This window comes from Pleurodeles waltl, chromosome 4_2 (assembly GCF_031143425.1).
Source record: "Pleurodeles waltl isolate 20211129_DDA chromosome 4_2, aPleWal1.hap1.20221129, whole genome shotgun sequence".
Taxonomy (NCBI): domain Eukaryota; kingdom Metazoa; phylum Chordata; class Amphibia; order Caudata; family Salamandridae; genus Pleurodeles; species Pleurodeles waltl.
In genome coordinates, this window is record NC_090443.1 from 53,668,693 (window position 1) to 53,693,776 (window position 25,084).

At 42.1% G+C, this 25,084-nt stretch overlaps 1 protein-coding gene across 1 annotated transcript in view; it reads right to left on the bottom strand.

Annotated features, from left to right (window-relative positions):
• The window catches only part of LOC138292186 (uncharacterized), a 158,769-nt gene extending 134,468 nt beyond the window's left edge, over positions 1–24,301 (bottom strand). Inside the window, exons 1-2 of the mRNA XM_069230624.1 lie at positions 23,533–24,301; positions 9,289–9,349 (exon numbers count right to left, since the gene is read on the bottom strand). Coding sequence (XP_069086725.1) covers positions 9,289–9,349; positions 23,533–24,140 — 669 coding nt within the window. The 5' untranslated portion in view covers positions 24,141–24,301. The remainder of the gene's footprint in view (positions 1–9,288; positions 9,350–23,532) is intronic.
• Positions 24,302–25,084: the final 783 nt, after the last annotated feature.

A 25,084-nucleotide genomic window follows, 5' to 3' on the forward strand; every position in this document is an offset into this window, starting at 1 on the left:
TGTCGATAGGCTGAGAGTAATCTGTCCCTGCAGCCAAAATAAACCTTTGGTGGCCAGATGGAGTATGGGCTCTCTGAGGTTTGGCCATGTGTCCACCCACCTAATTTAGAGAGGGCAAACACATGGCCAGTTTTCATTGTTCATCACAGCCAGGTAAAACCTGGTAGTAAGTGACATTGAAAACTGCAAAATGCCACACTCGTTATGGGAGAAAACTACCATGGTGAGGGGGGCATTGTTTTTTTATTTTTCCAAAACAATTTCCTACTTTGCGTTTCAACAGACAGTTCAAAATTTTGACACGGGATCTCCGTCAGGGCACTTTAGTCTGTCAACCTAACGGAGTAAAGCACCATTCACCAAACTCTAAATCAGCCTGTTAGCCTTAAATCCCGCTCCACCACTGAAGTACTAAAGCCATCCAGGGCCTCATGGGAGGCACTTAAAGGCACGCAGAGACTCACAGTGTCTGTGTGTCAGACAGAGGCCAACAGCAGGGTCCAGTTAAAGTCCAGTTGCCACTCGTCAGCTGGGTATTTCCAGGAAAAAGCCTTTTGCAGCTTGTTGCCTCCCTGTAGCCACACAGGAGTTCAGCCAACGGACCCTTTGAGTCCACTTCTTTGTCGTAAGTACAAGAGGGAACAGGTTCAGCCCTTCACAGCTCCTCTCGTGTTACAGACAGCAGATCCAGTCATTTTCCGATCTTCCACAGGTCCAAAAAGTGTTCTGAATTGGGTGTCTGGCGGTGTCACATTTATGCTTGGAACCAGCTAGGGATTTGCGGAGACTCCTGGGCAAGACCTAACCAATGGTTTTAAGAGTTTCTGGGCTAATTTGACCCACTTTTTCAGTAGTTCCTGTTTGCCTCACTGCAAACAGGCCGGCCAGAAATGCTATGTGTCATGGCATTTTCAAATGGTGAAAGTCATGAGCCAAACTAAACTTGGGCTCTTAGATCTGGGGCGAGGAGTGGGGAGTGTACTATGGTAATCCTAGCATCCTCCCACAACCAACAAAAAAATCCAATGTAAATCAGACACTGTACCCTCAACAAACTTAGAGCCAGACGTGTGGTAGGACGAAACCAGGGTCCTCCAGCTACCAGACAGGAGATCCACAATAGTTGCCTTGGCATTCTGTTCTCTCCCCTTCCAAGTTTTCCCTAAGTGTTACATGTGCTCAGCAGACCTGCCACACAGGATTTGACACTGTGCTGCCCAAAGGAGACACAGAAACCTGTAATGCTATCTGTATTTAAACCGGCTTCATCTTGATCAATCACTGACTTTATTTTGTGCTTAGCTTAGCTCAGCTTCAAATGCCGTCACATTGGTGGTGCAGGTATTATTCTGCGCACAGCTTATTAACTTGTTTTTGCTTTTTCTCACCAAGGATGGGAACATAACATGGGGAGGTAGTAGAAATAAGGATGTACCAGGCTGAGAATGTTTATGCTAGAGCAGGTAACTGCTCGGTCTTGGAGATACACCTTGGGATCTGGCCAGTCTCTAGCATGTTCTTTTAACACTAACCTGGTAAAGCCAGCGTTTGAACACCAACTTACTTGACGGGAGGTGGGTTTCTAGAACCTTCCTCTTATATTTGTTTAAAGGATATAAGGTGGGGAAGCTTGACAACTGGGATAAGAAGGAACTCATCTGGGAATGGACGCATTGCCCAGAAAATAATCCCTTTGAGGTTGGTCTCCCTCTTGTTTCAGTTGTCCACAGTTCCACAACCTGAAGTTGGCAGACAAGGGAGGATGGTGATGCATTTTTAATTCTTATTTTTAGCTTTGTGGTGTGTATGCATGAATACATAGTCACTATATATATATATTATATTCATTGTTGAAGTATTGCATTTTCTTTGTTTCTTTGATCATTATTAACCTGCTGCTGTGATTATTTTGAGAATTGAACGTGTGTTACTGCATTTGAAATAAAAGCTCACCTTATTTTTTTCATTTATGAAACTTGGGAAGTGCCTTAACAAATTAATCACTGAGACTAAGAGTGCTGCATTCTTTGCATTCCTTTCACTTCGTTCCCTCGGTCTGAAGTAAATCAGAAAAAGTCCCCACTGTGCATAATTAGAAGAGTCCCCTATGCCCATTCAGGAAAAAGGTGTGAGGTGCTTCCTGGGAAGCATCTCACACCTTTTTCACACCTGTCCAGGGCTTGAGCACAGGCTGAGAGCTGGCAGAGGATTATGCTAGTTAGCCTTCTGACACTTCAAGTAGAAAAAGGACAACTTTCTAAAGGCTACTTTTCCTTAATATTTATTAAAAGCCCACCTTCACTATTGAATTGGATTTTTAACAACTATTAATAATTGTGGCTTCATTATTTTTCTAGTTGGTCCCTTTACCAAGATACAGTATATCTAATATTGCTTCCCAGTGTTTCTTTATGAGCAATCCAGCCTTCCTACAGTGAAAATAGCTTTTGGGGACTAGTCACTGTAAGGACATGTTAACTTCTAATTTCTTACTTTCAAATACCATGCACCCTCGATTGTGGGCTACATGGTCTCCATAGGGGTGACTTAATATTAATGAAAAGGAAGGTTTATACCTGACTAAGGGGTTTACTTTGACAGGTCGCATTGCATGTTTTGCACTGTTGCAGTCAGGCCACATTGATAATCCTAAAGCCACGTCTGTGCTGCCACTTTAGTGGATGGCACAATAGATGTTGCAACCCATTAGTGGCTTTTCACTTCCAGGCCCTGGATACATTTTGTACCATATACTAGGGACTTATAGGTAGGGTAAATATATCAATTAGGAACATGCCAAAGTAACATTGTTAAAAGAGGAGGGGCGGCACGGGCACTTTACTACTGGTTAGCAGGGTTAAAGTAAACAAGTTCTAAAGCCAGTCAAAATACAGGGTCAAGCAAAAGGCAAACTGAGGTCACCACGCAAAAAAGATGGATTTCCTACATAAAGCATACCATGTGCTTAGTGCTCTACGAGGTACACACATACCACTAAGGCCCCTCTTAAGTCTAAAAGAATGAATTAATTACTAACCTTCCATGCATTCTATTTAATGGATAGGATAGCTCTGGTAGATTCCTTAAATGATCCCTTCATAGGAAACAGACCAAATCCAGAAAATTTTCAGTGGCAATACTCCATCACTGACATCAGATGGCCCTTGTCGACACTAGCAACAGAGCCTCACAACTCGGAATCATGTACAGTATAGAAAGGCGCTCTGCCATTGGTGATGTCAGTTCCCTTCTTCTTCCATTTCATCCCTATTAAGGATAAGAGACGGTGGCTGATGACGTAAGCACCGCCAACAGGCTGGCGGTGCTTCAATCGTCATTCCGACCGCGGCGGTACAGCCGCGGTCGCCCAGCCGGGTCCGGCGGTTTCCCGCCGGATTAACCCCGGCTGGGAGAATCCTCCATGGTGGCGCTGCAAGCAGCGCCGCCATGGAGATTCTGAGCCCCTTCCCGCCAGCCTGTTTCTGGCGGTTTTCACCGCCAGGAACAGGATGGCGGGAATGGGTGTCCTGCGGCCCCTGCACTGCCCATGCCACTGGCATGGGCAGTGCAGGGGCCCCCTAACAGGGACCCATGAAGCTTTTCACTGTCTGCTTAGCAGACAGTGAAAAGCGCGACGGGTGCAACTGCGGGTCGCACACCTGCAACACCGCCAGCACCATTCGGAGCCGGCTTCAGTGTTGCAGGCCTCTTTCCCGCTGGGCCGACGGCGCTATATTGGCTAGCGCCCGCCGGCCCAGCGGGAAAGTCAGAATGGCCACAGCGGTCTTCCGACCGCGGAGCGGCCATATGGCGGTTCCCGCCAGGCGGGCGGCGACCGCCACCTGCCGGGGTCGGAATGACCCCCATAGAGTGCACAACCAATAGAAACCAATAATAATCACAATACAAAACTTCCTCAAGAGGGGAGGTGGGAGGGTCTTAAGCAATCCGAGGAGCTATTCTACCCATCAGATAGAATGCTGCTGATGATAAGTAACTTGTTCTTCTAATGAATAAGCGATCCTGGAGAATTCTTAAGTGAGTTACTCCATTTGTATTCTTGAAGGAGGAAAGTTCATGATACTCAGAGAAAAGTATAGTAAGAAAGACTGCAACACCTCTCTACTGAAAAGAGATTTTTCTTTCTCTGTCAAAACAAGACAAATATAGTTTGCGAAGGAGTTGCCAGAGGACAAAACGGCTGACTTACAAATGGCTTGGAAAGGATCGCTCCTCAAATAGTTTACTGGCTTCAAGGATTTACCAGGGACCTGGTACATCTTTGGTTGAAATTACAGGGAAAGTGAGAAATTACCAGAGTAATAATACCAAGAAATCCCAATTGCAAGTAAATTCTTATTTCTCAGAGGAATCTCATGGTTTCACCTGTAATCTCTTTTAACCCCACCTGCGGGGTTACTCGTACACTAAGTTTGAGAATGGCCAATGGAGGGGTGGTCAATTTGATAAGCCAAATTGGGGACCTCATCAGAAGGCTCTTTATCTTTCAAAAATGGGGTGAAGGGTGCAGATGATGAAATCTTGAAGTTTGCCCACTACACTGAAAGCTGAAGAGTGTACAAGAAGGAAAGAAATTTGTGGGCTAAGATATTTTAGAGGGCAGCAATGAAATTGCTTGAATGGCAGCTCGATCAGCAATGTAAGCATCAAATTCAAGCCCCATAGAGCAACACAGAAAAAGCCTCAAGCAAAACTTATTCTGAAGCCCATTGAGAAAGAAACTGAAGACAAGTAGTTTGAAAAGAGAGCCCTAATTAAGGGAGACAAGCAGGCTAAGAGACAATCCTTCATTGTGCCAAAAATTCAAACTCTATTAGCTAGAAAAATAGCAAACTGTAGAACGTGGTCCCACCACACAGAACGGATCCAAAGATCTATTGTGACTGCAGGAAGCAAATATCACTCATTTATTAGTGTACACTGCCTTAGTGGAAAACTGTCTGGCTGAAAGGGGGATGTTTAAGACCAAGGAGGCTAGAGCTAGTTCCTAGAAGACAAATTCAAAGTCTCCAGACTGGAAGAAAGAAGATCCTCTTGGAGCAGAAGGCTACAAAGGGGAAAAAGACTCAAATGTAGATTTTCTTTGCCTAAGCAGGTGCAATTACGATCACAATAGCACAATTAAATCAGATCTTTTCAATGGCCCTCTGCAGAAAGGGTACATGGGGAACAGCATAATGCAGGGGAAAGAGTCAAGGAATCAAGAAAGCATTGCACAAATAATCCAGTAGAGGATGCTGTCTAAAGATGTACAATGGGAATGTTTTGGTGGATGTTTTTACAAGCAGACCTATTTCCAGAAAGCACCTTGCAGGAAGATGCAGTGTATGTCCTCAAGCAGAACCTCCTCTTTGTGAGTTGCAGAAGAGTCTGCCAGGATAATCAGGTGTCAGGCTGTCCTTTCTCACCGGATAAGTTGCTGATAGATCAATTCCGGCTTGAGGCCCAGCCCAATGCACACAGCCTACGGCTTCCTTACTCACGAGAAGCGACCATACTCCTTCCTGATTGATCAGATCTTGAACCGTACTGCTATTGTCTGCTAAGATCTGGACCTACTTTGCCTGAAGATGTGTAACCTGCATTGACTGGGCTGCTGTATGTTACAAAGAGAATCTAACAAAATATGAATGTAGCATTACAACACGGCTCCTTGCTGATACTTGGCTGATGAATTTGATGAACTGGATAAGAAGGAATTTTCCTTATATAAGTGGATTTTGTTTCTCGTTTTGGACTACCACTCCCCCTTGGGAATGCATTTCTCTATAATTGAGCGCTCCTCTTCAACGCTTTGTTTTAAGATTTAGAGGGAGGAAATTTAACAACTGAGTGTTTAAGGGAAGCAGGTCATGCAGTCAGCCTCAAAAATAGATCTACTGGCAGTGAAGGGCCTACTGAAAAGGTTTCATCCGAAGACGAGCATGTTCAGAAGATCGCCCTCCTGAACTTAAAGTGGTTTGGAATTCTGGAGAGGGAGAAGGTTGTTAACTCACAGACATGTGTGGCTAAACTTCTGTCTGATTCCTTTTTGGAACAAATTGCCTGGGATTTCAAAAAGGAAATATAGAGGAAACATAATCTTCCATTAATCTCATCTTCAAAAAACAATGAACAAAGACTCAAGATTATTTATCTGGATAATCACTTGCAAACTGAACGGCTGCCTGCTTCTCACCCCAAAAAGCTGCAAAAGCCTGGGGACTTGGGTGGGAAGAATGAATGAGAGTAAAAAGGAAACATTTCCTGTGGCCTGGCAGAGGGGCCATGTGGTTGAGTTCCCTCTGAGGGTGGCTCCTCCGCAATGGCAAAGGAGTGTCGCCCCACTGGCTAAGAACCAGCAGGTGCAGGGCAGGGAGGCGTGGGACTGGGCCACCGAAAGTGGCAGGGAGGACGGATTTTGTGCACTAAGTGCACATGAGTGTTTGGATGGCCTAAGACGTCCATCCAAACACACATGTGCACTTCTCCAGCCCGGCTGTGTGTACAGGCCTCAGGGTTGTGTCTGAGTGGCAGTCTGGCAGACCAATCCTGTCGCTGCTTACATGCTATTTTTAGCATGTAAGCAGCACCATGATTGCTGTGGAGCCTCTTCTGGTGTCAACGGAGAACGAGCAAGGCGGCAGGAGAGGACGGTGACGACAAACAATACTTTTTTTGTTTTTAATTTAATTTATTCCCCCCATCACCTTGCCCCCTTGATATCTGCGGCAGCCTCTGCTGTTTCCCTCACCTCCAATTGGAGGTGGGGAGCTGCAAGTTTGGTGAGGAGGAAGCACTGCCAACTTATGGCAGTACTCCCAACCCACCAATCTCTAAATTACCACCCAGGTTGTCTTATAACATTTTCACATTCAGATTCGTATTTATTCTTGTTGAAGTCTGAATCTTTTTTTGATCAAGGCCACAAGTGTCTCAACCAACGGAACTATAAATGTTTTCAAAACTTGAATTCATAAAGCAATGTTAATCAATATTTAATACTGATATTGATCATGTTTATAGAGCGCTCGAATGCCAGAGGCGTCTTGGTGCTAAAAACTACCACTAACTCATATAATTGCAACACATACTAAGTGCATCCACCAGACATAGATTATATATTTCCCCAACTGGACCAGAGAACAACCAGGTTTTAAGCTGTTTCCTAAAACACATAACATTGAGTTGGCCTTTCAGGTGATCTGGCAAATTATTCCACAAATGGGCTGCTAGATACATAAATCTCCTCCCCCACCTAGATCTTCTGATGTTACAGACCGTGATTGTTTTAGAGTAGAAGCTCTGCTGGGGATTACAAGATGATATTTTGCTTAAAGTAAGTGGGAGCATCCCCATGCAGTGTTTTATGAACTAGACACAGAGGGTCATTCTGACCCTGGCGGGCGGCGGACGCCACCCGCCTGGTGGGAACCGCCAAATGGCCGCTCCGTGGTCAGAAGACCGCAGGGCCATTCTGACTTTCCCGCTGGGCCGGCGGGCGCCCGCCAAGGGAGCACCTGCCGGCCCAGCGGGAAAGGCCCTGCAACAATGAAGCCGGCTCCGAATGGAGCCGGCGGAGTTGCAGGGTTGCGACGGGTGCAGTTGCACCCGTCGCGATTTTCACTGTCTGCAATGCAGACAGTGAAAATCTTTATGGGGCCCTGTTAGGGGGCCCCTGCACTGCCCATGCCAGTGGCATGGACAGTGCAGGGGCCCCCAGGGGCCCCACGACACCCGTTCCCGCCATCCTGTTCCTGGTGGTAAAAACCGCCAGAAACAGGGTGGCGGGAAGGGGGTCAGAATCTCCATGGCGGCGCTGCTTGCAGCGCCGCCATGGAGATTCAGCCCATGCAGGGGAAATCCGGCAGGAAACCGCCGGATTCCCAAATGGGCTGGGAAGCACCGCCAGCCTGTTGGCGGTGCTTCCGTGGTCGTCGACCCATGACCCTCACAGTGCTTTAATGGATTCAAGTGTCATCTCATAGGGAAAGCCAAATATCTAAATGTCTTTGAATGCGATAAGACAAGCAGAACAAATATTCAATACTAAGAAATCTAGGAATGGCTGTAATTGTTTTCATACTCCTGATATCCCAAGACCTCTTTTACCTTTGACGTTCGCTTACTCACTACTACACTCTACGCTACGGACACCATGTATGATTTTGTATGAGAATAAGTCTGTGAAAATAAAATGGCCATATAGGAAATTTTAAATCATCAATATCTCACAAACCATTTATGTGTTTCATGTTACACTAATTAATTGATCACAAAACAAACGTTCATCTGGAAAATTATCTGACTAAACAACAGACAAGCAAAGGCATATTGGAAACGAACAAATAACTAAACTGACATTCTAAAGGACAATTCAAATGTTCCCCTTTGTATGATCGCTCAGTGGTCAAGCGCTCATTAATTCACTTGAAACAAGTCAATGTTTTGACCCTAGTGGCTGTACATTCAGGGGTCATAGTCAGGGCAAACCATATTTGAATGAGCACAACTGCTGCAGTGCCACTAGAATTTCCCTGCCGTAAAATGTTTCACTCCGGTTCAATCATGCTGTTTCAGTAGAGCACTTTATGTGAAAATTCCCCACCAGAGCAGTGACAAACTCTAATTTTGACAGTGGGCCACCGCAGGGCTGGTGGGTGGAGGCGCAGCTTCTGTCCGCCCTAGATGAATGGCAATCTGGCCATCTAATTCTGGTTAAAGTAGTAGCCGTGCGGTAGATACACCTACAAATACAATCTCCCTTGTATTCTGTTACACTTGCACTAAGAGTTGTAATTTTAGAAATACAGCTCAGATTGCGGATCCTTTAGTGAGTAGAGTAAGATTCCTCATCATGTTTACCAGGGAAGCTCAATTGTTTTATGCTTAGCAAGTATTATAGGAAGTAAAGGAACACTTAGATCAACATTGTGGGCAAAACCAGACTTGGGAAGAAGAAGAATGGCAGAGTTGTTGTGTTCGTGATAATAATATAATGTCCCAAATGTAATGAAACACACACGTGCCAATAAAGGGGAAGGGAGTTAGGAGCTGATTTGTGGAGTTAAAGGAATAACACAAGATCTAACTTCTGCTAACCGGCAGAATACTTGTCATAGCTTTCCCAACACCCATAATCTATTGCTTAGAAACATGACAACATACTGAGTTGACAAAGCAAACAAGAATGTGAGTTACAGGGGTATAGAGAAAGACAGAAAGAGTAGGATTACGTGAATGAGAGGGAGCTAAAGGGCAAAGGCAATTCCTGGACCTGGGGCTCACCTTCTGCTTCAGGTCTGAACTGTTTTGGGTTTCTATCCGAATGCGAACTTCGTCCTCAAGTCTAAGAAAGAAAAGAGAGTGACGGCAGAGTAAGGTCACATCAATACACTTTTTAGCCACGCTTAGCCTCTCATTTATCAGCTACATAAAAGTTAAGCCTACTAGTTATTCTGCTAATCATTTTCTTCCTTTAACAACACCATACAAAGTCTCAGTACATCCCATAAACCTAGGGCCCTTGAGGAAGTTTGGGGGAGGGCATCCTACTGCTATGAAACAAAGGTCACAGCATCTGTCAAAAGCAAATAAGGCCCTTCTGTGCAAAGGCAGAGCCTGGCTTTGTGGAGCTTGTTTGATTTACACTGTATTGTATTGTACCACTTATATAGTGGTTACTACCCCCATGTGAGGTGCTTAATGGCATGCCGCGCTGTAACATGAAGGTTATGTGGTTGGAAGAGTGTTGTCTTAGTTTAGATCCTATGTGGGAAATGTTTCCATGTCATGTGTGAAGACCACTGGGATGCGGTTATCGTTTCATGGGACACAATGCTTACCAGTGTGAGGGATGAAGAAGTGTGGGAGAAGCACACAGTTTATGGATTTCAGTCAGCGGGCAACTTTCAGCAGGTCTCTATGGTATTTTATATGATCATAGTTCTTTTGGCTGATTACTCCTATGTATTGTCCATTCTGAAATACTTTGGCCCATATTTATACTTTTTGATGCAAACCAGCACCGGCGCTGGATTGCGTCAAAAATTTTACCGCCGGCTTGCGCCATTCCTACGCGCCATGCGGGCGCCTTATTTAAGGAATGACATTAGCCGGCACTGCGGACTGGTCAGAGGGAAAAAAAATGACTCAAACCAGACAGCGCCAGCGTAGGGGAAAATGGGGATTGTGCGTCAAAAAATGGCGCAAGTCAGGTTTGAGGCAAAAATCATGCCTTAAACCGGACTTGCGCCATTTTTTGATGCACAACCCCAATTGAAATGACTCCTGTCTTAGAAAAGACAGGAGTCATGCCCCCATGCCTAATGGCCATGCCCAATGGCCATGCCCAGGGGACTTCTATCCCCTGGGCATGGTCATTGGGCACAGTGGCATGTAGGGGGGCCCAAATTAGGCCCCCCTATGCCACTTTAAAAAATGCTTACCTCAACTTACCTGTACTTACCTGGGATGGGTCCCCCCATCCATGGGTGTCCTCCAGGGGTGGGTGAGGGTGGCAGGGGGTGTCCCTGGGGGCAGGGAAGGGCACCCCTGGGCTCCTTCCATGGTCAGAGACCATGGAAGTGAGCCCACAGGCCCCTTAACGCCTGCCCTCACCCAGGCATTAAAAAACGGCGCACATCAGCTGTGCGCCGTTTTTTAAGGCCACCCCTTCCTGTGCGTCAAAATGACGCTGAAGTATAAATAAGGCGCACAGGCCTTAAAGTCATTTTTTGGGCGGGAACGCCTACCTTGCATGTCATTAACGCAAGGCAGTTTCCCGCATCCCAAAAATGACGCACACTGAGTAATTTTGACGTCCGCGGGCTCGGGCGTCAAAGTTTAAATATGGTGCACGGTTTGCGCCGAATGTGCGTCCAAGTTTTTGAAGCACATTCGGCGGAAACAGAGTATAAATATGCCCCTTTGTTTAAAGTTTCAGATGCTGAGCAGACATAAGTTGGAGTGAGAAATGGTGGACAGTTTTGCTGGGACTGACTTTGTTATTATCGTCCCCTATCTGACTGTCATTGGCAGCGGTCAAGAAGTGGTAACACTATATAGTTAGTTGGGTTCAGTGAGTTTACAATGTAGGCTTAAACGTTCCCCATCTAGTCGAAGTCAGAAGGTATTAAAGTGGATGCTCATGCCCTTTTGTATTTTGGGGACGCAAGTAGCATGTATTTTGCCATCATTCTGTAATATTGAACCATTTTCTTTACAAAGACACGTGTGTGGGAGTACACCATTGGGTGAATGTGTGTGAGTGTATTCGAATGGGGAGGGCACAGTATGTGTTTGTGGAGAGAGCCTAACAGTGTTGTCGAAAAGGGAAGGGGGGTGCCCATTTTAACATTTTGTAGGAGGAAGTGGTCAAAAGTAATTTTCTTCAATTTGAGAAAAAACATTATGCTACTCGGAATCTGACCGGATAGTTGCGAGTTTTCTGCTGTGAGATTTTGAAGATGTCTAGGAGCAGAGGAAAAAGAGGTTATAGTCTCCCTATGCCTGCACCCATGCCTCTGCAAGGATGAAAAACAGGGGAAAAACAGGGGCAGAGTAAGCTGCTTTTGTTGTGCCAGCCTCACGAACTGTTGGTGGAATATACGGGACTTCCTGCACTTTGATAGAATTTTGTCTTTCTTAAAAGATAAAACCAGACCACGAGTAGTAGTCGTGATCCATTTAAACGTTTTCAAAGAGCAAACACACTTCTCTAAAAACAACCCATACCATTGAAAGACATACCCATAATTGCCCTAAACACCTTTAGGGAAGCCTCATCTATACATGCCTGTTCAGTACAATTGAAAATCCCCACCAATGTGCACCTTCTACGATAGAGTCTAAGAAAATCTTCATAGCCAAAGCAAGCATTAGCAAAGATAATATTAGTATTTTCTACCAGGCATTTGACTTTACCAATGTTTTTTTTATTTTTTATTATTAGTTATTCGGGATGCTGCAGGGCCTACATCAATCTAAAAAAAAAACACTGACTAAAAGAAAACATTTTTTTGGTGTCAAAAAGCACACATTGCCACAGTAGTCCCTCGCATGTAAGTGAACTACTTTATGTTAGAGGCGGACGATAGATTCCGCTCTGCTGCCAGAGTTTTGGCCACTCCATGTCAAAATTGTAAAGCAGAGACCCAGACAAGTTTCACCAACTGTCACGTTTTTTCTTGTGCACCACTTGCGAATGGTAAGTTGGCAAGCAAACGTGAGATTTGGTGTCACCTAGCACAATTTCCAGTCGCTAGGAGGGCACCCTGTGAGATTTCAGTTGCAGCCATTCGTGGTCAGAAACCTGCCACTTGAGTAGAAAATCTACTCGAGTGGCAGCAAAATCATCTAAAAAAGTTGCACTCTTTGGTTGGGATGCTGCATGGCGTCATTCGCTCTGATTTTTCAGCGCGGAATGAGTTCCTGATGCTAAATCACAGCATGAGCAGTGCAAGGTGCCTATTTCCGCCCATTCACGGAATTCCATGGAAACTTGTGGAGCTTTTTTGTACCTCTGCGGAATTCCGCTCAGTTAGACCCAGCAAATTCCTTTATGTGAGGATGTGCTCCTTGTGAATGGGCAGAATGGCATTACTCAGAGTGAAGAAGGCCAATGACTGAAGTGACTATTCCATTGCAGTAAATGCAATAAGCAGAAGATAAAGGACACAATGGCAGAGCTGCAGAAGAGGCGGGGTGGCCACTTTAAGTACATTATACAGATACATTTAGGAAAAAATCAATCAAAAGGTCTTTGCTAACGCCAGACCTAAAAAGGGTTACATATCTTATCTGAGAGACTGGGCACTACTATTGCTTTCATCCCTGGGAGGAATAGGAATACCTAGACATAAAGCATGTGCCGCTGCAAACCCTGGCTCAGATTTATTGATATTTGAAGCAGTAAAACGCAGCAAGACAACTTGCTGCACTGCATCAAAAAAACGAGGGCAGGAATGCACCATATTCACTAGTATATGGCACATTTCTGCTCTCACTGTATGCTGCCTAGCACCAATGCAGTCACTCTTGTGCCACTGTGCAAGGGTGCCTGCATTGCAGGCAGGATTGTTTTAGTGTAGAAAGGGACACCTTTTTGCACAAAAACAATCCTTAGAAGCATTTTCCTCTTCCTACCTTCACTGCTGAGTGCAGCACACTTAGAAAGAGGAAAAAACTAGTACAAATAAACATATTGCTCCTCGTTGTGACTCTATCAGGAAGGTGTACCATTTTGACGCATACCCAGATTTACTTGTCTTTGTAAATCTGGGAATGTGCCAAAATACATGGGTGGATGAGAAGAAACATCCACTCTCAACACATATCACGCATTCCCGACATAGATGAACACAATGCAGCAACTTGCGCTGCCTTGCATTACTCTAGATTTATCAAGCCACGCAGGGCTAAGCACGATGGCCTTGCCTGGCTTGGTAAATCTGACTTAAGTATTGTGTTGCCCTGCAACACCAGGTGTGATGCAAGGGAAATGCAATGCAATGATAAATCTGGGCCCCTGAGCACTAGACCTCAGAAGCAAACACTTTTCCACATGCAAGTCTAGAAGATTCCATTCCAGCACAGGAGTTATTCAGAATGTATTCTGTCACGGTTGAGGCTTAAACTCCAACACTTTCCTGGACGGTATATGAAGTAAAAAAAAGATAGATCAGTAGATGCTGGTCTACATTTCCTAGTTGCTTCACTAGAGAAATCTGGAATGGATTGAGGCGTCTCCCTAGTAGGTTATATGATAAATGGTAGAACAGATTGAGAAGATTGTTTTTTTGTTAATACTTTTATAAATATATTTGCACTGTTCAAATTGCAGAGGTATATTTTTCACCAACTACTAAGGCTGATTGGTCAGCTCAGCATGAGTTTCTGGAAGAGGAAAATCACCTGCAAGGGGTATGTTAGGGCTGTCTGCATTTGGAAGTGCAAGTGCCCGATTTATCAATATTTAACACAATGCAGCAAGACAACCTCTGCACTGCGCTGTGTGGAAGGGAGAAGGCAGGATTGCGCCATATGTATTGATATATGGTGCATTCCTGCTCTCTCTGCTGGTACACAATCTGCTGTCTAGTACCAATGCAAGCACCCCTGCACAAGGGAGTCTGCATTTTAGGCAGGGTCCTTTGTAATGCAGGAAGGGACACCTTCCTGCGCTAAAACAATCCTTAGAGGTGTCTCCTCTTTCTAAGTGTGCTGCACAATGTCCAACTATCACTCTTAATTTGTTCTCTAGAAGGTCAAGATAGTGCCCTTTCCTCCTTGGTCCCACCCTTTACACTTTGTCTTGCAATGCAATAGTTCAAACTATAGTCATGTATTCATTTGCCCAGATTTTGTTTTTTGTGCTCTTTAGTAAATGCCCCCCCCCCCAATAGGTATGCCACCCACAAGTACGACAGCTTTTTACACATTTCTCTGAATCCATCCCAACCCTTTTCTCCTCCACACTCTTCCCTTGTTTTATTACTCCCAATTCCAAAAGTTTTTACATCTAACTATGAGACTCACTCCATCCCCTACTGTCTCAAGCCCTTCGAGTTCCATCTTGTTAGTCTCCTTGTCAACCCTGTCCTCTTTATCATGGCCTTGTCTGTTCCCTAAGTCTCATTTAAAGGACCTTCTCCCATATATCCCACCATGCTCTCTTGAACCTCTCAAACCCCAATCTCTTCCATTGCCTTCTACCCCTCCATATTCCTTGCATCATATTCCCTCTCATCCATTTACACTGTCTCCTTTGTTTGTCCCAAGAATTCCACCAACCTCTTTTATACTCAGTCAGCCCCACACCTCTCCTCCTCTCACTTTCCAATCTCCAAGCCCTCTTGTCCCTGGTTGCTCTACACACCTCTGCTCTCCCTCTAGACAATTGTCTCTTGTCCCAGTCTGGTCCTGCTCGGCTCCTCTTTGGGCTTGCAGTTGTGATCCTCCTTGGCCATGCAAGTTCCTGCTCCTCATCAGATCTGAGGATAACCACTGCTGCACCTCTCCTGCTATGTCTATTGCTGTCGTTGCTCTCCCTTTGGGTCCCCTCTCACTATTTTACCTCTCAAACTCCCTGTCAATCATTCCCTTGTCATTTAAATTCTCTTCTACTTTCTCTCCATCTTCATCTTCCTTCCTTGACAGACAACCTTTCCTTCTCCCAATCGCTGTTCCTCTACTGCTGGACCCCATGTCCCTTCCCCAGGCCCGTGGCCTGTGCTGTGTACCACCACAACCATCAATCTGTGAGCAGTACTGCGCTCCACCTCCATGTTGGTGCCCTCACTGTCCAAATGCAATCCTCTGAGTCCCTCGAATACCTTTCTTGTGCTGCATCCCTTCTTGAAGTGGGGTGTATCATGCATTATCTGCCATCTCTCCTCGCTCTTCAATTCAACCACCCCTGCAGACCACCTGTGTCCGGAGGGGTGAAGCTAGGCTTTGGGGTTGCACCTCGCACTTCCGCTACCTGCCCCCGACTGGACAATCAGTATAATATAAACTGTCCCAAAGGCAATCATTAAGAAAAAAATATTGGATCAGTACAAAAGCTAATTCCTACTCACAAAAAAAGACAAGAAAGAAATGCAAACAAATTCCAGATTTAGTGATTATATTAATCATAGTCAAAGCTCCTCAAATGACAATTACAAAAAATATCAAGGTGCTACATGTGATGAAACAATGCACAGGTGATCAAGTGAGATCACATGAATGAATAAAAAATGTATGTATGTATGTGTGTGAGTGTGTGTGTGTATATATTTATATATATATATATATATATATATATATATATATATATATATATATATATATATATATTTCATCAAAGATTTAGCAGTGCACTCCACCAAGTTTATTTGAAACAAAAAGCAAAACAACGTGTTTCGACCGAATGGTCTTTGTCAAGTTCAAACATCAAGTTTAACTTACAAGTTCCTTTTATAGTGGAAAATATTATACCCACATGATGCATGCTGGGAATTGTAGTTTAAACATAAATTTAAATTTAAATACAAAATTTCAGAATTTCACAATCAATCTTTCTCAGGGAAAGTACAATCATAATAAGATTTCAACATTCTGTAAAGAGGTAATTAAATAGCAAATTCACTTCATTTGTTATTTACAACTCAAATTCCGTTATTCTCACCATTAATTTAGTTAACTTTAATCTAGTAGTTTTAGCTTACTTTTCCCTAGTAATACTGTAATAATAACTTAAATTTTAAATTTTATAGTTACAAATTTTTTGTTATTTGTCACAAATTTTAACTTCGTGTGAATCCGGACTTGCTTAGAAAAAAAGGAAGAAAAATGAAAATAAATTTTTTAATTTTTATCAACATTTTCTAGCCAATGCTCACAATATTTAATTGAAACAATTGTTAATTGAAGATCTCAACCGATCAAAAGTTTTTTACTCTTAACTATTCAAAGTTATGTGCTGTTTGAATTATGCACTCATAAATGAACATAAAGTTCTTCATCATTGTTCATCCCAAAAGGGGCCTTCGTTTTCATTCAAATTATAAATTTCAATTCTAATTGCCTCAACTTTCTCACTCGATCCCCTCCTCTTTCATGATCTGGGATATGATCTATACCATAATATCTCAGTGTCTTCCAATCATTTGATGTAGGTGTTTGTAGATGTCTGGCTGTCGCATATGTATAATCTCTGTGAATGATGGCTCTAATGTGTTCAAGGATTCTTTTCTTAAGTGCACAAATTGTACTCCCAATATACTTTAGGCCACAATGACATTCTATAATATAGATTACATATTTTGTATCACATGTAATTTTATGTTTAATGAGCCATTCCTGTCCATTTGGTAAATTAATTTTTTTCATTGATTGCCCTATTTTACATGCTTTGCAGGAATTACATTTGACGAAACCCTTGTTCTCCACCTCTAGCCAATTGCTGTCTTTTTCTAACACAAGGTGACTTTTAACCAATATATCCTTAATGCTGGGTGCCTTTTTGTATGAGAACAAAGGTTTTGAACCTATTATGGGTCCCAAATCTGGATCTCTGCTTATTATTCTCCAGTGTTTGCACAAAATGTTTTTAATTAGTGTGCTTTCTTTGGTATATTGCATAATCATTTGCACTCTATCTTCATATTCTCTTTCTCTTTTGTTAAACAAAAACTCCTCAAGTTTTTTGGACTGAATAATATTCAAATTACTCTTAAGGATCTTTTCATTATATCCTCGAATTTTAAATCTCTCATATGTTTCATCCAGTTTTAGTAATAAGTCCTTTTCATGAGAACAATTTCTCCTCATTCTAATAAATTCCCCCAAGGGGATGCTATTTACCAAATGTTTGGGATGGAAACCTTTCCCGTGTAGTACACTGTTACAAGCAGTATCCTTACGGTACACTGTAGTTTCAATTTTATTGTTCTCAATGTAGATGGTAATATCTAAAAAATTTATTGATGTTTTACTGGTTTCACAGGTGAATTTCAGACCAACCTCATTATCATTTAAAATATTAAAATATTTCAAAAATTCGTCCTTTGATCCATTCCAGATTATAAAAAGGTCATCTATGAAACGAACCCACAATAATGCTTTTTCAGCATATCCCTCATTTCTTTTATTCCATGCTATCTCTCTTTCCCGCCAGCCCATCACTAGGTTGGCATAATTTGGAGAAAAGGAGATGCCCATGGCTGTACCACATAGTTGATGATATATCTCATGGTTAAATATGAAGACGTTATTTTTCAAACACATATCAATCATATCAAGTAACATTTTTGAATGTTCTAATTCTGAAATATTACGCTGTTTGAACAAATATTCACAGGCATTTAAACCAATTGTATGATTAATAGAAGTATAAAGTGAGATCACATCAATTGTCACTAGTAGATAATTTTCATGCCAATCCAAATCTAATAATATCTTTAAAAGATCTCCAGAATCCTTGATATATGAACTGAGTGTCTTAACAATTGGGGCTAAGTAAACATCTACATAATTAGAAACTCTTTCAAACAAAGAATCACATGCCGATACTATTGGTCTTCCCGGTGGCGATGTCAATGATTTATGAATTTTTGGCAAGAAATAAATCGTAGGTATTGTTGGATTCTCCTTTTTCAAATACATGTATTCTTCACGATCAAGTAGCAGTTGTTGATGCCAAATACCTAATTTTGTATGTAACATATAGGTCATATTCTTTATAGGATTTTTTGTCAATTTCTTATATTCAGCTGGATTCCTCAATTGTCTGTGGGCTTCCATCATATAATCAGACATATTTAAGATGACAACATTACCTCCTTTATCTGCTGGCTTTATTATAATTTTATTATTAGCCTTCAGACTGTTCAATGCCAGCCGCTCTTTTTTAGTTAAATTTTCTGTTTTACTAATTAGTCTTTTATTTTGTAGACGTTCCAAATCTTCTAAAACTAGTTCCGAATATAAGTCTATTTTGTTGCCTGGAGAAAGATCAATACATCAATAAAATTTTTAGATATTACCATCTACATTGAGAACAATAAAATTGAAACTACAGTGTACCGTAAGGATACTGCTTGTAACAGTGTACTACACGGGAAAAGTTTCCATCCCAAACATTTGGTAAATAGCATCCCCTTGGGGGAATTTATTAGAATGAGGAGAAATTGTTCTCATGAAAAGGACTTATTACTAAAACTGGATGAAACATATGAGAGATTTAAAATTCGAGGATATAATGAAAAGATCCTTAAGAGTAATTTGAATATTATTCAGTCCAAAAAACATGAGGAGTTTTTGTTTAACAAAAGAGAAAGAGAATCTGAAGATAGAGTGCAAATGATTATGCAATATACCAAAGAAAGCACACTAATTAAAAACATGTTGTGCAAACACTGGAGAATAATAAGCAGAGATCCAGATTTGGGACCCATAATAGGTTCGAAACCTTTGTTCTCATAAAAAAAGGCACCCAGCATTAAGGATATATTCGTTAAAAGTCACCTTGTGTTAGAAAAAGACAGCAATTGGCTAGAGGTGGAGAACAAGGGTTTCGTCAAATGTAATTCCTGCAAAGCATGTAAAATAGGGCAATCAATGAAAAAAATTAATTTACCAAATGGACAGGAATGGCTCATTAAACATAAAATTACATGTGATACAAAATATGTAATCTATATTATAGAATGTCATTGTGGCCTAAAGTATATTGGGAGTACAATTTGTGCACTTAAGAAAAGAATCCTTGAACACATTAGAGCCATCATTCACAGAGATTATCCATATGCGACAGCCAGACATCTACAAACACATACATCAAATGATTGGAAGACACTGAGATATTATGGTATAGATCATATCCCAGATCATGAAAGAGGAGGGGATCGAGTGAGAAAGTTGAGGCAATTAGAATTGAAATTTATAATTCGAATGAAAACGAAGGCCCCTTTTGGGATGAACAATGATGAAGAACTTTATGTTCATTTATGAGTGCATAACTCAAACAGCACATAACTTTGAATAGTTAAGAGAAAAAAACTTTTGATCGGTTGAGATCTTCAATTAACAATTGCTTCAATTAAATATTGTGAGCATTGGATAGAAAAGTTTGATAAAAATTACAATTTTGATTTTTATTTTTCTTCCTTTTTTCTAAGCAAGTCCGGATTCACACGAAATTAAAATTTGTAACAAATAAGAAAAAATTTGTAACTATAAAATTTAAAATTTAAGTTATTATTACAGTATTACTAGGGAAAAGTAAGCTAAAAATACTAGATTAAAGTTAACTAAATTAATGGTGAGAATAACGGAATTTGAGTTGTAAATAACAAATGAAGTGAATTTTCTATTTGATTACCTCTTTACAGAATGTTGAAATCTTATTATGATTGTACTTTCCCTGAGAAAGATTGATTGTGAAATTCTGAAATTTTGTATTTAAATTTAAATGTATGTTTAAACTACAATTCCCAGCATGCATCATGTGGGTATAATATTTTCCACTATAAAAAGAACTTGTAAGTTAAACTGGATGTTTGAACTTGACAAAGACCATTCGGTCGAAACGCGTTGTTCTGCTTTTTTGTTTCAAATAAACTCAAGAATCATTTTACCTTGGTGGAGTGCACTGCTAAATCTTTGATGAAATAGTTACTTTTGGGTTGGTTCACCCAGAGCGGTTGCACCGGTATTCTTCGAGTGCGGCGCCTTTCATTGAACCACTTTGCTCTCCGATATATATATATACATATATAGTACACAACACACAGAAACACAGAAATAAAAGAGCAGAGAACAATCAACCAGCGGGACATAAATTGTGTCTACAAAAATGTAACATCACGTAGTCACACAATACTAATGGTACTTCTAATAAATGTACATGTGGTTCATATAAAGTCAACGCTTCAACCCTATAAGTAAGAATTTCAAAGGGTCTTCCTCAGTTGTAGCTATGTGACCTGGCTAGAGGCTACATCTCTCAGCATAGAAGATAAGAGGAGATAAACGAAACCATCAGAGTCAGTCGATGATGCACTTGAGTGAATCAGGATGCCCACAGAGGCATGGGACCCCTACTCATTTACGATTGGGCTACCACCAACTTCGAGTAAAAATGCCTTTTTTCATTCGCAAAAGGCACCATTCTGTAAATTGGGCTATTTGCGAATGTAAGAAAACGTCGTACATCTGGATCCACGTTCCATATCGTATTGTCCGTCAAAGTGTCACCTTCCCATGTAGACACATTTTTGGTCTTTCGAAACACCCAGGACTCCAAAACCAAAGGAGGTTTTTCAGAATTCATAACTTCATGAGATAGCTAGTATATGAGACTTAATCATTTAAAAAATACAATGTTAAAAAAGGGCCCAGGCACAGATAGGAATCTAATCTAAGGCTCTAATGCTCTTTCAAAATAAAGACACTGGGCCTGATTCACAAAGGTAAACTTACACGTTTGTGTAAGTCCACTCTTTTTTGGCATTCCTAAAACTGCAAATTAATAGTACCTTAAAACCATAGAGAGCCTGCAGTGGTGGCGGGTGGTGGGCGGGGGGAAAACCCCCCACATAAAAATATAGGACAGTCCCATCTTTTTATGTATGGAGTTCTCCACCCCTAACTGCAGAGATTCTGCAGGCATAAAGTAACTAATAATTTCCAGTTTTGTGAATACTGAAAAGAGTAAACTTTTGCTTATTTATCATATAAAATTCCCTTAATATTACTACCACACTTTGTGCCACCATTGGATGGTTAAGCAATGTAACAGGCAAATCTGCGTTTAAGACATTACATTAATCCAGCGATTTTAAGTTAGGAATTATAAAATAGGAATTTTTTACTTTTATGCAACACAATTGTGAAAACCTCCTTTCACTGTGGCTACTTCTGGGGCTTTCACAGCTAGTTTCTTGTCCAATATGTAATGTGGTAAGACTTACTGAAAAGCAGAAGGCAACAGAAACACTGTTAAATCCTCTTGAAGAACTCCCCCAGGAGTATAATATCTGCTAATGCTATTTTATTGGCGATTCTCTCAGTCATCTAACACCCCCATCTCAAGATGTCAGTAACAGCCTTACACATCTGTGTAACACATCCATCTCCAAATGACTTGATCACCTATCACACCGTTCTTCAAGAGATGTCCAAGATCACCCAACACAACCATCCCAAGATACATTTCATCACCCAATATTATCCATTGGCTGTCTATCAAATTAATTCCAAGAGATATTGCAGGCAGTCTTAGCCATCAAAAGAGATGACCAATGATATATAAAAAAAAATTCTCTGAGAGATGCTCAAAATCGTTTAAAACACACACATATTCAAGATATGTCAATAACCACCTATCACACCAATCTCCAAAAGATTGATGTCTAAAGTAGCCATTTTCAAGAAATACTGTGGTTGTCTAACATACTAATCTACACTGGATGTCTTATACGGTCTGAAAATTGACCTTCAAGACCTATCACAGTCATTACACCCCAATCTCCAAAAGATACCAGAAGCACTTAACCCACCAATCTGGGAGTTTTAGGTTGTCTTTGCCTTTGTTTAGCAGGTGACTCGTGGTACTAACACGCAGGTCATTCAGGACATTGTAGGCCACAGACTTGGGCAGGTTCAATATCCCCATGTGCAGATCATGTAGGATATTTTAGGGCTCAGACCCAGAGAGATTCAATATCCCCATGTGCAGCTCATGCAGGACATTGCAGGGGACAGACCCTGGCAGGTTCAATATCCCCACGTGCAGGTAATTTAAGACACATGTCATGCCACTCGTAGATGACTGAGTTGGGTAATGCCAGACCTGGCCAGGTTCAATATCCCCACGTGCAGCTAATGCAGGACACTGCAAGGCACAGACCCGGGCAGGTACAATACCCCCATGTGCAGCTCAAGTAGTACACATTTCGTGCCACTAGTAGATGACTGAACTTGGTAATGCAGTGACATTTAAAAGGTTGGAAAGCTGGCAAAGTAGCAGAATTTTGAGATGTAGCAAAGCATACTTTTTTGGTAATCCATGTTTTTGATGCATTTTTCTGAATAAGAGGATTAGATTTCTTCAAGCAAAATGTTCAGTCAGGAAAATACCTTGACGTAATAAATGTATTTCTGAAAACTGAGTAAATGATAAGCAACATTATCCTCACAGAACTGAAAAGTGTAACCTACCCAGAAGCAGTGGACTTCGCCACTTCACGTGGCATTATAAATCTTGGAGGGGTGATTCAAATGCCGAAAGCTCTATGTATATGTGTGGTGTGTACTGAAGAAGACAATGAGCCTGTCTGCTCTCCAGAATATGTCTTCAAAATAAAATATGAACGGTTCATAATTACATACATTTAGAACCTCTGGGCTTTCCATACATACAACCTTTTCGCGTTCTACTGCGATTTACTCTTCGTTGTGTTGGCATACTTAAAACAAACCGGCAGAGGATTAAGGTTTCTTGAAACGAAAGCAGAAAGACATCTGGAATGGTACTTTTTTAGATTCTGCAAAATGCTTTGTCCTTCATCTCCCTTGAACCAGTGTCAGACTAGGGCAGAAAATAGGCTGGGCACCAAAATAAACGTAGCCCTCATAAGTGAATTAGATAGCTTAAAAAACGCGAACCATGTTTGCAAATTGGGCAGTTCTGAACTTGTAAAGACACACTGGATAGGCGTTTTGCAAAGTATGGAAGACGTTTGTGCATTCTGAAGGCAATGTTTGTCTTAATATCAGGAAAAGCAACTTTAAAAACCGGCCAAACTGCCCATAAATGAGGCCCACAAACAGCCACAAAAAGCCCACACGGACCTCTCGAACCTATTAGCTATTAGATATTGGACGTTGGCACTGCCTGGTTATAGCCTGATAGGCCAGTCCGAATCCGCCTCGAACCCTACATAAAACTGAGAAAGCCGAGAGGTTTAACCCTCACCCCAGGATTCCACCACCCCTCTTGACCCCCATCTTCCATCCACCCCATATGTTGCCCAATGAGCTTACCTCTGCTCCAGAAAGTCCTGTTGCTCCTTCAGCCTGTCCCTCTCCAGCTTGAGGCGGTTGTAATCACTGGTCAGCTGGTCCAGCTGGTCCCGCGTCTTTTTGAACCGCTGCTGGTACACGCCGCCACCTCCCTGGGACTCCCTGGACTTCAGAATGTTCAGCTCCACCGTGAGCTGCGCCTTCTGCTGCTCCAGGCTGCGCACCTTGTCAATGAAGGTGGCAAAGCGCTGGTTGAGCCCTTGCAGCTCGGCCTTCTCGCTGGAGCAGCGGTTCCAGAACTTCCAGTTTTCCTCCTGAGGGCTGGAAAACCTAATTTCATGGTAGGACGGCAGCAACAGCTCTGAGCTGCCGGCAGACCAGTTGGCGGATATTCTGGATGACTCGACCTGCAAAGGCTTGTTCAGCATCTCAGAGGACTCCTCAAATTCTGAGCGAGAGAAGCTAGACTTGCCCATGTGGGCCTCCGTAGAACTCATGTTGCTCTCGCAAACGGAAGTAGTAACCTCCGTAGAGCTCATGCTGCTCCCGCGAACGGAGGTAGTAACCTCTTGCTCAGAGGGCACTGAACTGTGATGCAGGAATGAACGGACAGTCTGAAGAATAGACATGGTACTTGATGGTCAATCTGACAGGTCTCCTTTATAGTCAAGTAACCTTAAGTGTACCACCCAGGAGCAGCTCAGTTGTATGGAGGTGAAGCTCACACAGAGATGCCAGGTGATTGACTTAGTTTGTTTTTTGGAGAGGGGTAATGCTATACACTGCCGAAGAACCACAAATGTTTGCTCTTCTGGAGAAAGTGAGATCTTTTATGCAGTGACGCCCGGCTTCAGGCACCATTGCAAAACCATAATTTATTTGTTCACAGGACTACCTTGTTCTTTCATACAACAGCAGAGCTACTCCACCCAGCGCCTATGGCAATGTATCCTATTCCTTCCTATCAGCATCCTCGTTCTTCTGCATGAAGTAGACCAAACCAGCCCTAGCTGCAGGCAGTAAACATGGTATTCATCAAAATTTCACGTACATCTCAGCACAAACCTGATGGGGAAAACACATTCCTAACTCACAATTGTAGACTAAACACATTAAGCCTTGTAGCTGATGTAGCTCCTTTTCTGAAATGTAATGCTTTGCATAAATGACAACACAAACTCTGACTAACCTAGAAATGTTAGGCCTCAGACTCTGCACCACATGAATAACCTCGCAGTTTTCATGTCTCATTGCAATAAAGCTTGACCGCGCTTCATGAACAAGGTCAGTGACCTTCACACACTGTTTTGAATGACATTTATACTAATTCAAGGTTGTACTTGCAGAATCACACACAAGGTAACAATATTTATTCCAGCACAGGTGGTGTCTGTGAGAAGCTTCATATTGTATAATTATCAGAGTTTTTCTGCAACTGTTTCTGTTTCTCTTTCTACAAAGTTGTTTAGCCCACATTAACCATGTCCACTGTAGTAAATGTTTGAAATCCTTTGCTGAGAAGCCTAATAAAGTATGCCCTTCTTGGATGTATGTATGAAGAGCTCCCTCTTCA